The following is a 12,813-nucleotide window of genomic DNA, read 5'->3' on the forward strand; positions in this document are numbered from 1 at the left end:
CACCTGTCAGCTCAAAGTCTGAACAAGATATGGAAGAAAAAAAAAATAATTGGCTGAACAAACTATTCAAAGTGCCAAGACAATTTGGGATGTAAACATAACATGTTGGGACGGTGAGACTTCTTACTGTACTTTTCTCTTTTGTCTCCCCTCTTCTCTGCTTATCTCCCGCTTCTTTCTTTCTGACTTTTTTTTTTAAAAGATCCTCATCCACTCTGTAATATCTGCAGTAAAAGATGATCTATTTGCATATGGATTTGGCACCGTCATGTTTCATGGATGAGTTCTGAGGTTTATGGTGACCATGAGGCAGGATATTTCACACAGTTAAATCAGATAGGCTGATACAATTAATAAAGCAGGACTTTATGATCCATCCAAATGCAACCTCATCACTTGTTTTGAATCAGTTATGCAAATTTTGACAGGTTGACCCCCTAACCTCCAACCACTAATACACTTTTTCAATTGTGCCAGGATGTTAAATTCCACTTGATCTTGGTTTCAAGTGTGCGTTCTTTCTTTCTTTCCTTTTGTGTTTAGTGTAAATGACTGTCATGCTGCCTCTGTTTCAGGGTAAATAAAGGCCTGAGGGTAACACCGATCAAAGAGTTTATGTTTATTTAAATAACATATATGAAGGACAGAATAAAAGCCTTGTAAAATGATACAATTCTATTAACCACCTTTTAACTTTTAAGTAAAGTAGAAAATATCTAATTACTAATATAATTATTAAGAACATTTTTTAAAAAAGCTCATATATGCAGTTTAGTGGGGGAATCATGGACTGGACTCATAATATATTTTCCAAGTGTTCGAAAAGGAAATATGATCTATGATCTCATGTTGCTGTACGGACTGTAATTGCTGTATCAAGACATACAACAGACAACAATATATTATAAGTGTCATGGATACATCATAATCTACAGATTATTATTACTGCAGTGCATCTGACTTATTGTATAAATGTACTGTTCCACATCTGACTTAACTGTTTTGTAATCTTTATATTTATGCTAACTTTATGAATGCATATACCTGTATAAAAATTCCCTTTTAAGTACCTTTTTATGAATGGCAGTCACAGTAGAAAGCAAACTATGACTGTCTTTGTTTTGTGCAAACCTGTCTCTCCGTGAATATGACAATAAAGCTTTTAACTTTGACTTAATACACCCATATATTGCTTGTCCAGAATGTTCTTAGTCAGCTTAAAGACTCTCCACTGTCTGTGATATTGAATAACTTCTGATAGTAGTGGTAAATTCATCCTAACAGTCAACAATTATGAATTGACATGCCGTAAACTGTGTTTAGTGACTGTTTATCTAGCAGTTAGCTAGAACTAGCAGTTCACACATCAGCATCTTTTACAGATTCTTACAGTTGGCCCCCCTCCCGTAATTAAGCTGCTTGCATCCAGTCAGCAGTATCTGTGTATAACTGGTGTGACAGAGAGGGATCCAGTGTTTAGTTTAGTGGAGAGCATGGGAATGTGGATTTTCACCGTTTAGGAGAAGCAGTTAACTATCCATCACACAGAGATCAGGTTACACCAACATGCAGGTCCTACCCTACTGGTCATCGCTTTTCAGGACTGTTTTCTGTCAGTAAGAACTTATTGTCTTTCTTTCTCTTTCTGTTTTTCTCTGGGGGGGGATGGGAGGGTTGTTTGAGAGAAATCTTATAGCCTCCTTATTGCTCCTGAGTAACAGTTATTCATTATTCTTCATAAAAATAAACTCAAATGCAATTTTAGAACTCTAAAACATTTTATTCATATCAAAAACACAACATACATAATATATACCATACATTAGGAACCCACTTTGCACAATAACAGCCAACAAACCAACAATATAAATGTATAACATTACACAATACATTGACATATTTACAAAGTACAATTACCACTTGAGTATCAGACTCCAAGACTGTAAGTTCATCAGATTGTTTAGTTTTAATTCTATGAAAAAGACAGAAAGTCTACCTTTTATCTTTTGTTGATTCTTTTAGAGCTGTGTCTACACACACACTATGTAGACAATGGCGTAATTTAACTACTCCTCTAAATGTGCTGTCTGAGCGCTGTAAGGGTGATACCATCAAATAATCACAGATAGCATGGTGTGGAATGGCCTGATGTCAGCAGATCAGATCTAGGATCTGTTAATAATGAGTCAGATCTGATAGAGACTAGCTTTAGTTTGAATAAAAGCTGACTGAGGATCTGATAATGAGGCTGACTGTGGTTTCATGGAGTCACACTCATAGCTCTTTGCAACTGACTCAGCTGTTCCTGTGGGAATCAAAGCCTTCTTACTCTACTGTCATGCTATAGTGAACTCAACCGTCTCAGTCAGCGCAAACATACTTTGCGTGTATGCATATGCGTGTATTGTCTTTCACAACAGAACCTCTCTACAACAAAAGTGATCAGACATGTAAAATTCCCTGCCAAGAGTCTTTTCCAACCAAACCTTTCCCACCTTAATGTCTTACTAAACCTCTGTGCCCTCACGATGATAGATGATTCCTGTCGAGCCCAGTGTGGGGTAGAAATGCCCACTAGACCCACTGTACTGGCTGAGGATTGGGCTAGTGTAGCCTAGGGAAGAGTGGGTGGGTGATGAGGAGAGCACAGGGGGACCAGGCACTTGCGGTACCCACTCTGGGCCACCTGAGTTGGGGGAGTAGCTACTAAAGCTCCCGGGTTGAGTGGGTCTATGAGGCCCATCTAAAGGAAGGTTGATCTGCAGGGGCCTGCTTAACCCATCGCCTCCCACCTCCCCGGCTGCTCCGGCAGTCACACCAGACATCTCTGATAAGAAGCTGCTGAGACAAGGTGCGGGACCTGACGATGAAGGGGAGGGGATCCTGTCCGCTGTGGGGGAGATGTTAAGGGCAGTGTTGCCAGAGTGTTTGGGACTGCCTCTCTCGCTGTCACCTGACTCTGGAGCCCCTGAGCCGCCATCACTACCAGTGAGGTGATCGGACTTTCTCTTTCTTTTCCGGCGGAAGTTTCCGTTGTCAAACATCTTTTCACAGTTTGGGTCAAGTGTCCAGTAGTTGCCCTTGCCTGTAAGCACATAGAGTTGATGAGGTTAATTTAAATTTAAGAATGAAAGAAAACACTACAGCACATTTATTCAAAAAGCAATATAATAAAACTGTAAATAGAAATGAATTTAATTACTTATATTATTCTTTGTCAGAGAGAGAGAGATATTCAAAGCAAAACCAAAAACAAGTAATAATAAAATAAGATAAAAATATTACCTGGATCATCCTCATCTCTTGGTACTTTTTTGAAGCAGTCGTTGAGTGAAAGGTTGTGTCTGATTGAGTTCTGCCAGCCTGCTTTACTCTTGTTGTAGAAAGGGAAATTGTCAGCGACGTACTGGTAAATCTGACTCAAGGTCAGTCTCCTGTCTGGCGCTCCGTGGATAGCCATGGCGATGAGAGCGGAGTAGGAGTAAGGTGGCCTGACCAGCTTCATCAGGTCTTCTTGTGAGGGTAGAGAGAACCAGCTCAGCTCCCCTCCTGGACCCCCAGGTCCAGCAGGACCCAGGTAAGGCCTCTGCATGCCGTAGTGCTGAGGGACGAAAGGAGGGCCGGGGTTGCCAGGCGGGCCGGTAGTAGCCAGGTACGGCGGTGTGTTGATGCCGGAGCCGTTGAACCAGAGGTAAGGGTTTGGGGAGGAGGTGGTGTAGTCGCTCAGGTCGTAGGAGGTCGGCGTAGTGCGCTGAGGACTCGGCAGTGAGGGAGGAGGGTAGTAACAGTCACTGTACATGCTGAGCTCAGGGGGCTCCTGGCCGAGGCTCGGGAACTGTGGGCCACACCGAGGAGGAGACTGGCCCTGGGCCTCAAATGAAGACATCTCAGAGTCTCTTCTTAACCCTTTAGTTGTCCTACCTTTCTATGCCAAACTCTTTTCGTAGGGTTGTTGTCCGCCCCTAAAAGTCCTTTTCTTGTTCAGTTTGCAGGTATTTGAATGTGAGCTGATCCAAATGATGGCTTCCAAGTTGTAGGCTACTCTTCTCCACCCCTTTCTTGTCTGTTTGTCCTTGCTTTATGTCAAGATGTCACCTGTCATACCTGCTTTATCTGTTTCCCTGGAAACGCCCCCTGTCTTGTTTGATTGGTTGTTTTCGCAGGTGAATCCTGTTCCTGCTTTGTCTTTTTTTTTCCTGCTGTCAGCTAGTTCAGTTCCTCGAGGGGGTTTTGTTCACCCTCAATTAAATAATTTTCCACTCAAGTGATTATTAACATAAACTGAGTTCAGTCGTCTGTAATTTTTTGAAGATTATGATGCAAATGAAAACAGATTGAAATAATTCTGTTTTTAGTTTTTTAAATGTAGTTTTTAAAAAGCAATAATATGTGTTGAATTAATGAATGTTTAAATTTAAGCCGGGTTTAGCAGTAGAAGTATTTATAATTCTGAATATATAGTATTTTGATATTATTTAGCCAATTAAAACGTAGCCTCTGTAACTATAGGGGACTTAGCCTATTGTTATTGGTCTATATGTAATAATACTCAAATTACACTTTTTTATAATAAAGTTCCAAATTCTTGCCAACACAGTGTACCTCGCCTCCAGACAGTAACAGGTAATTAGATTGTCTAATTTAGACAATACATTTAAGGAATAATGGTGGAAATTTACCCTGAAAATCGCAGGAAGTTAATTTACATCATCTCTTTTGCGCATTGCGTCATTTTTTAATCCCTCAAATTAGCGCGAGAACTTTCTATTTCAAACTAACGTAGTGGAAAAAAAGCTTTATATGGTAAGTTTTCCCCTGTTTTAATTACAGATAATACCTCCTAACTTTATACACTATCGCTATAAAAACAATGTATTAGTAGCTACTGTTGTTCCTCTTCACAAACTGCTGTTAATCAATTATTAGAATCTTCATTTTTAAGAAGAAACTAATGTTACCATGCCAACGTTAATAACGTTTACCGTTACAAGTCAACGGCTGGAACGGCTAGCTGGCGTTAGCGACGGTTAGCTTTTTAGCGGAGGTGTTTCTGTGAGTAACTTAACAGACAGCTCATGAAAAAAGGCCATTATGCCGCTTTCTAATTGTTAGATGGCCGATTCACCTCCGCGCCAAGAGCTTCCGCAGAACAACAACGACGACGACGAGCTGGAGCTGAACAAGGACTTGGAAAGAATAATTGAAAACGTCGAAAATATATCAGGTAAGTTATGTTAGATTCGTTTTTTACAGCACACGGTGTTTTTTTTTTTTTTTTCTAACTCGGCTGCATTTTCATCGTCGTGTTTTTTCGTCCACCTGTAGTGCAGCTGACTTGGATGGCTTATGACATGGTGGCACTGCGCACCAGCCCCGAGCTGGGGGCCTCTATGCGGCAACTGGAAGAAGCTTATCGCCGATGCAGAGCTGTTGTCTGTGGAGACCAGGACCAGGAGCCAAGGATGAGCCAAAGTCCCGATCCTGCTGCCACAACACTCACTCAGATGTGATGTTATTGTCTGTTATCATACGAGGAAACGTGTGTTGAAGCAGTATGAAACGAAACTGTAATTGTATTGGACTAGTTATAACTTTCTTCTTTGCATTAAAACGGGATGTTTCATTGATTAATGTATAGACTTGTTGTTTGTTGTTGATGTTAACATGGCCTTAAGTGTTAAGGTCTGATTTGTTTAACCTGTTAAATTAAATAATAAAACGTTTAAAATGAGAATCTGTTGGTTTTTTTTTTATAGACTCTGACTTACACGCATTGCAATTAATTCTTTATTCTTCTAATGTAAATGATATGTTCAGATTTTAATTTGAATGTTACACCAGCGTTAATAATTGCATTACAGTTTGTTGTTTGTTGTTGTTGACTTAACCTGTCCTGTTTCTGTTCTCCAGATGGAAAACACAGAACAAGCAACCCCAACTGCCTACGATGACGTGGAAAACACACTGAGAGGGCTGGACTCCTTGTCTAACTGCATGGATCAACTGGCACGTATGTATGACTGTTTATCCCCATCCCGCTCCCTTTACCCCGTCAAAATGTAAGTAAGCATCAATTACACCGGTTAAAGTTAAACTTGATCGATTTGCAAATATGCAAAGCACATGATGTAACTGTTCTACAAGATCTGCGACGTGATAGCCAAAAGTGGATTATTGTACACCAACTGCTGCGCAGCTTAGCCCCGCTTGTAGGTGTCAGCGGTGCAGAGTTACAGTACATGATGCTACACGACGTCTGTCAGATCACACTCTGCTGATGGGTAGATAGGAGTAACTGAAGGATTTTTACACACACGGCTGTCCGACCAGACCATTGGATGTGAGACATGATGTTGCAACTTCTTTTTTGCCAGAGGGGACAGTTGTGGGCAAAAAGGCAGTCAAATCTGTCTGCTGGGTTGTCTTACTTGATTGTAACTATCTCCTTACTTTAAAGGCTCCAAGCCTGGAAGCAAACACCAAATGTTTGTTATGTACTAAGCGTTGTAAGTGGGAGGATTTGCGATGCTGTGAGAGTTGATGCTGTGTCCCCCCCCCCCCTTTTTTTTTTAATAGTGTAATGTTTTGGCATGTAGTAAATAAGAAATTAACTTACTTTATCATTGTATACTAACAGGAAATAATAAGACATGCTTGAACAGATGCCAAGCCCAATTTAAGACTTAAGAGAGCTCTTGCCAAGAAAATTATATTCCCAAATATTTAATACTAGTCTATTAGTCTAGTCTTGTTACACAGTGTTTTATAATAACGAGGCCAAATAGATAGGAATTTAAGTAACTGTTAGGTGCTATAGTCCTTGGTGTGCAACCTTACGTGTTCTGCTTTGTGACTTTTATGCATCTAAGAAACGCGTTGACTTGAATTTGTGTTCTTTTGCAGTGCGAACCCAGCTGAGACAGTGTGATCTGATCGTTTGTGTTGGCCACCCTGACAAGCTGGCGTCTCTGAAAGTCCGAGAGGCACCGAAGCAGCAGCCTCCTGCACGACCTGAGGCGTGAAGAACAGAGGCAACGCTGTGTGTCTGCAAAAACATAGTTTAATCAAATATACAAACCTCCAGCCAAGTAAAAATCATCCTTATTCTCTAATTCTGTTCACTAAAAGTACAAGTTACTAAAAACAGGAATTGCAGGCCTCCGAACAAGCCTCGTGTATCCGTGCCCACGAAAGACGCAAACACCCACATTAAGCTTGGTGCCGGTGCTGGTCAGAGTCCCGCAGGGTGCAGCAGGCAACACTGGCTCTGCGCTTCAGAGCTCGGGTCTGTGGCATCGATGAGCAGCAACGGGGTGTGTGTGTGATGGTTAATCATCTCCTTCACTCCAGGGAAACTCTACAGCACAGCAGCACACAAAAAAGATGACAGGGACTTAATGACGCAGTGCAGCACAAGTCAGCAACAAATGCTCCCCAAGGCGTGCTGCAAGATGTGAACTTCTGACTTTACTTTGAGGGAAAACACTGACTTTTTCCTACTCATTTAAACATGGTACATAATGGTATCATCGTTTTCAGTTTACCTTGTTGTTGAGGCCATTGCCGAGGGAGTAGGAGTTGCCTTGGTTACGGATCTTAATGTTGTAAACCCTGCCTTGTTTCAGTAGCATCAGGGTGTAGGGGTGTTCTTCTGAGCCGTTTGAGCTGTCCCTCACCAAGAATGTCCCATCCTAAAGACACAAAATGTGGACAAATAAACACACACATTCTGTTTAATATATAATATTGAAAATCCAATCGTGTGTGTATTCATCTGCCTGTTTGTGTGTGTGTCTGTTCCAGGAAGAGGAGGCTCAGATATGTGAGACAATGAGAAGCAGCACCTGACCTCGTTCATCTCTTTGAGGGCCATGTCAGCTTCATATCTGGTCAACCTTCCTCCGTACCAGCTGGGATCCAAACCCTGGATGCATCATAATAAAACATAGCAGGGACTAAATAAACTCTCCTCATTTACCTTGTGCAATGACTGAAGTGTGTTTTATTTGTGTTCTTTTTACAACATCGCCATCTGCTGTTTCCTTTTCGAAAGTACTCAAAAGTGTGTAATTGCACAGAAAAGCTCACCATTGATATCATGTGTGTTCACAGTATATAGTATAGTATACAGTATGTGACTAAATCATGATTCCACTTTTGATTATCACCTTTCTTGGTCCCGGTATAGCAGGTGCTGTTGGCACTGGAGGAGCTGGTCTGGCAGATGACATGGAACACAAAAATAAACACTTTACTAATTAGATTTCCGAGAGTGAAGGGCTTGGCTACACTCAAGTTATTCAGGTTGGCCTACCTGCTGCACACATCTGGAGGTTTGGGGGTTCTCGGTTTAGCAGGCTTGGTGGTGAATGAGCCTAGAGCCTTGATAGTGCCGCCCTCTTGTGGACATAAAGGAAAGTGTGAAATAGAAATGTGTAACACTGTGATTACAACATTTTGCTGTTCAGCTGTTACAAACACAACATAATAACCAGCACATACTTGGTTTTCTAATGTCTTTCTGAGATGGAGCAGGTTGTCCAGGCTTCTTGCTCCTGTCAATATGCAGATTGGGTTCATTGGCTGGTGTTAGGAACAGGAAAACACATTTTACACAAGGTTTAGATCGCCAACATCGTCATCATTAAACCAGGTGCTTATGGAGTCATTAAATGTACAGTCACCTGGTGCTTTGAAAGGTCTCGGACCAATATGGTTCAGTCTTGGTAGATTTGGAGGTTTTGAGGTCCTTTCAACAGGGGCCGGAGCATGGACAGGATCTACCCGCATACATGTACATATTTATAACATGAACACCAATTCACCAAAGTAGCAGATCCACTGATATGTTTTCTCTGGGTTGCTTTCTGTTACCTCTGTGGTGAACGTCCGGAGGTTGAGCCACCTTTAGGTGTCGAGGTGGCTTCACTATCTCTGCAGTGAAAGGCTGCCTGTAGTTCTCGTCATTGGTCTCGTCACTGTCTTGTCCCTCGGTCAGAGGACAGATGTAGCTGCCTTCCCCTTCCTCCTGGTGTGGCCCCTCATAGTCATGATCACTGTCACTGTCCTGACCACAGACCAGAAATGACACAAGTAATTCAACTATTCTGTTATATGCTACATACTAAGTAGTTAAGTTGTCACTTGATATTAACAGTTTACTTTGACCCTGAGGTATGTATCTGTCTGTGGTCGCATTTATCTATATTTATGGTCGCATTTATAAAACAGTAACTTTTTACTTACAAACTCATCTGAGTTCCAATCTTCCTCCTCTTGTACAAATACTGTAGACAAATAAAAAAGAATAATATCAAACCTAAGCTTCATTTATCAGTGGCATAAAGAAACCCAAGTGTCCGTTACCTTGCTTTGGATGCTTTTGTACCTTTGATCTGCGAAAAATAAATATTAAAGTTAAGCAGTGTTTAGTAACAGTAACACATTCGCTAGAAAGTCTATAATAAAAATCTGTTTTCTTACTTATTACCAAAGGCCCTCTTCTGCTCCCCCATGTTGATTTCATTTTGGATCTTTGTAATTATTCTATAAAGATATAAAACCAAAACTTTAGCAAAATATTACATATATATGTTCAGTATTACAATATTACTCTGCACAGCTACTTGTGGCCCAAACCATCACAACCTTCTACAACCTAATGCAGATTATGCAATGTCAGAGAATATCTAATCTCTTATGTCTTGTCATACATATTACTGCACATGGCCACAGTGAGCTTTAATGGATTGTTTAACAGTATTTTTATGAAAACATTTCAGTCAGACTCACGGGATAAAAAGGCTGGGGAACACTTGAAGGTCACACTCCGTCATTTGCTGGGTGGTGTAGATTTGAATAAGAAATAGAAAATAAATTGCTAAAAATGTGTATTTCAGAATAGTAAATAAGTGTAAAAGCCTCCAGATATTTAGACATTCTTACCATGAACTGTGCTCCAGTTATGCTGCCCTTCATCACTACTCTGTCACTGCCTGATAACTTAAGCTGAGAAAATGTCAAACACGTTTAGAGTGGGCACATTTTTACTGTACGTTTGGAGTTACATAATTGTATGAAAATAACTAATTTTGTGTTTGGAAATATACTGCATCAAAATGTGACCAAGAAAAAAGACAACAAATGTTGCAAAGGAAAATTATTCGAAGTGGGTAAACATTGACTTTTTGACCATTACTCAAGCAATATTACATCAGGTTTTAAACTAACTTACCAGAAAAAAATAAACTTCAGTAAGATACTTGCTGTTACAGAAGATATAAAAATGTTTTATTTCAACCTCAAGCAACTCTTTCGATACTCACCCTCCTCATGTAGTCAGCTAGACTTCGGGGATTCCATCCCATCACCTCCATTTTAGAAGGAACATTGTTTGAACTCATGCTTGTCTCTTAAATATCACATCCACCGAAAAATGAAGGGTTTACTGACAGCAAGACCTTTTTGTTTTGCTCTCAAAGTCTTTAACATACCTTCTAAAATGAAAGTTTAAAATGACCTCAGTGACCTTTAAATAGGCATACATGTGGTTTGTCGTCTGCTTGTCGTTTCAGTGGTTGTAAAGGACTTAAGACATGATATTAATGCACACACGCACTGCAAAGTATATCTCATCTCTAAACATAGAAGCTGTTCATTTCCTGTCACTCACCTATGTACACACAGGCATGTAGCTACATGCCGTGCTTATTATTTAAGTTTGTTCTAACTTACGTGACTGATTTTTGAGATAGAGATTTCTTGAACAATTTTAACGTAGAATGTGTGCTTGAGGCTAATACCTTAATTATTTACATCACAGATTAATGGTTGCTGCGTATTTATTTGTAGTCACATTGTGTCATTTGATTCTAATTCATAACATAGTATTGTTGGAGGAGACGCAGCCTGTCTTGTGTCAGGCCTTTTGGTATCTCACACCCAGGTGAGAGAGGAGGGCAGCATGGGATGATCAATCACGCTCAGATCCCCCCAGACCCCCAGGCATGTCTGGGTGAATACATGAGTCCTCCTGGGGGGTCCTCCTGGGGGAGATCACCCCCTCCCCTCTCTGTCTTCCTCCTCTGTCCTGATAATACCCCCCACCCCCAGGAAAGGCATGGTACTGCCACTGTGTAGGAAGCATGAAATACTGTTGCAGGATATATAAGTGACACCCTCCCCAAAAATTAGACTTTTTAGGGAAAAGAGGGTTAATCAGCCGACACAAATGGAAGAACAGATGTGGTCATCTGGCCCAACCAAACAACAACATCGTTTGGGACCAATATGGAGTCAATAATGTACTCAGTGGATAGCAGAGATAAGGGGTGGATCGGTGATGGCTTCCAGTGGGGCGAAACCTTCATTAACACACAGCAGGGCAGCATGGGAAATACAGGACATCCCCAGAAGCAAACAGACAAATGGGAAGCAGGAGGTTTAGTGTTTTGGTCGTGGGAGTATAGTGTTACTCTGTGTGTAGTGGTTGTTTCTCAGCTTTTCTGTGAAACATTTCGTCTTCCAGAAGCTCATTTTGTCGTCAAAATTACATTTACCCTGTTGTGCGTGTGTTTAAGTGTTTCTAATACAGTTCAGATGCTTTCATTTATCAGTTCGCTGTGAGCTAATATTCAAATTTAAACAACAAGCACTGTTAAATGGGAAAAAGTGGAGCTCATTGACTATACATCGGTGGCGAATGCCGCCAGCAAGATCTGGCACATTGTATAATGTCATGATAACCCATGCTGTAATTTCTCACTTCATCTTGTTATTTACTGCCTCTATAGCTTAATAACTAGTGTGTAAAGATAGTAAAACAGCCTTGTTTCCCGTCCCCCTTTCTGATAGACTCCCACCCCTTCACCCCCAGGCACAGACCCCCTTATGTAGGTAATATCCATGCCATCACTCACTTAGCTGAGGCAGTGGCAGATTTATGACACGTCCAGCTGAGAGGAAGATTTTTGGAGATACAGGGGGTAGAGGGATGAAGGAGGCAAATGAATGGCTCTTAAGACACAGATAGGCCAGTGGGCGGAGACAAGGCTCCTCTTAGACCTAATTACTTGCAAATTATAAGATTAGAAATGAACTCGCAAAGGAGGAATGTGAGTCCTCTCTCTCCTGAAATCCTCACTGGAATTACATTGTAATATCTGGACCCCAGTGTGACCCAGTTTGCTGAGAAACAGTAACTCGAAGTTTGGCCAAAATGTCAGCTACTCTGTTTCCCCTCATAGGCTTTGATGTGTTGTGGAGCATTTGCATTGCCTGTGGGATGTGACAAAGACTGGGAGAGCTGCGGTGCTCCGGATTATCAGGCCAAATATCTAACTTGTAGCGGTGGAAATACTTCCTAATTTGTCTTTCAAAGCCTCGCTGCTCTTTGAATGAAATCAATACACGTTGACATCAAAGTGGATCAACGCCGGATCAACACCTTGGCTAGGTGCGAACTGCACCATGTTATCCATGTAATCCTCTGTTAAGTGTATTCAGTCCATTCTTATTCTAATGGGAACTTGTGTGCCCTTTTTATAAAATCCAAAAAGCCTGGGATTTATTAGGTAAAATAATCAAATGTTTTCCAGTTATTGACTGAAATGAAGCGTGACATTCAGGAGTATTTTATGTTTAACTTTTATTTTAATTAAAACAATATTCATAAATAGACACTCAAGTATTTATACAAGGAGGAGTGAAAAGACATTAAAAGGAATAAAAAGTGCAAACAGACATTTAACATCTTATTAAACAGACTTAATTGTGACAGGTAACCATATAAAGTATTTCATAAAGTTTTGTTTT

The 12,813-nt window shown here is 40.8% G+C and overlaps 3 protein-coding genes across 4 annotated transcripts; 1 reads left to right on the forward strand and 2 right to left on the reverse strand.

Annotated features, from left to right (window-relative positions):
* Positions 1–1,775: 1,775 nt before the first annotated feature.
* Positions 1,776–4,126, reverse strand: foxi3b (forkhead box I3b). The gene is made up of 2 exons (XM_035669407.1): positions 3,286–4,126; positions 1,776–3,085 (listed from the first exon to the last, which is right to left on the reverse strand). Exons 1-2 carry the CDS (start codon positions 3,884–3,886, stop codon positions 2,508–2,510), a joined length of 1,179 nt encoding a protein of 392 aa, XP_035525300.1. The 5' UTR covers positions 3,887–4,126; the 3' UTR covers positions 1,776–2,507.
* A 468-nt stretch (positions 4,127–4,594) lies between these two features.
* syce3 (synaptonemal complex central element protein 3) lies at positions 4,595–5,715 on the forward strand. 2 transcript variants are annotated; one of them, XM_035669481.1, is made up of 3 exons: positions 4,595–4,803; positions 5,113–5,224; positions 5,326–5,715. In XM_035669481.1, the coding sequence occupies exons 1-3, from the start codon at positions 4,801–4,803 to the stop codon at positions 5,508–5,510; spliced, it is 300 nt and encodes a 99-aa protein (XP_035525374.1). In that variant the 5' UTR covers positions 4,595–4,800; the 3' UTR covers positions 5,511–5,715. The 2 variants fall into 2 exon arrangements, with proteins under 2 accessions (XP_035525374.1, XP_035525376.1); XM_035669483.1 differs by lacking the exon at positions 4,595–4,803 and having other exon boundaries at positions 4,966–5,224.
* A 1,335-nt stretch (positions 5,716–7,050) lies between these two features.
* lcp2b (lymphocyte cytosolic protein 2b) lies at positions 7,051–10,518 on the reverse strand. The gene is made up of 14 exons (XM_035669851.1): positions 10,326–10,518; positions 9,946–10,008; positions 9,793–9,839; positions 9,484–9,546; positions 9,367–9,395; positions 9,247–9,287; positions 8,875–9,067; positions 8,685–8,780; positions 8,503–8,583; positions 8,315–8,399; positions 8,169–8,217; positions 7,850–7,924; positions 7,545–7,691; positions 7,051–7,357 (listed from the first exon to the last, which is right to left on the reverse strand). Exons 1-14 carry the CDS (start codon positions 10,401–10,403, stop codon positions 7,232–7,234), a joined length of 1,173 nt encoding a protein of 390 aa, XP_035525744.1. The 5' UTR covers positions 10,404–10,518; the 3' UTR covers positions 7,051–7,231.
* Positions 10,519–12,813: the final 2,295 nt, after the last annotated feature.

This window comes from Morone saxatilis, unplaced genomic scaffold (genome assembly GCF_004916995.1).
Source record: "Morone saxatilis isolate NCDOM2014 unplaced genomic scaffold, NCSU_SB_2.0 Contig22, whole genome shotgun sequence".
NCBI classification, from domain to species: domain Eukaryota; kingdom Metazoa; phylum Chordata; class Actinopteri; family Moronidae; genus Morone; species Morone saxatilis.

Excerpts from the sequence above, each read along its gene's own strand:
- foxi3b (XM_035669407.1), bottom strand. The coding sequence starts at position 3,886 with ATGTCTTCATTTGAGGCCCAGGGCCAGTCTCCTCCTCGGTGTGGCCCA. Across the intron at positions 3,086-3,285 it reads AAGAGATGAGGATGATCCAG|GCAAGGGCAACTACTGGACA; the intron begins GTAATATTTTTA and ends ATGTGCTTACAG.
- lcp2b (XM_035669851.1), bottom strand. The coding sequence starts at position 10,403 with ATGAGTTCAAACAATGTTCCTTCTAAAATGGAGGTGATGGGATGGAAT. Across the intron at positions 8,584-8,684 it reads GAGACCTTTCAAAGCACCAG|CCAATGAACCCAATCTGCAT; the intron begins GTGACTGTACAT and ends TCCTAACACCAG. Across the intron at positions 7,692-7,849 it reads CCCTCAAAGAGATGAACGAG|GATGGGACATTCTTGGTGAG; the intron begins GTCAGGTGCTGC and ends TTGTGTCTTTAG.
- syce3 (XM_035669481.1), top strand. Across the intron at positions 5,225-5,325 it reads AAACGTCGAAAATATATCAG|TGCAGCTGACTTGGATGGCT; the intron begins GTAAGTTATGTT and ends GTCCACCTGTAG.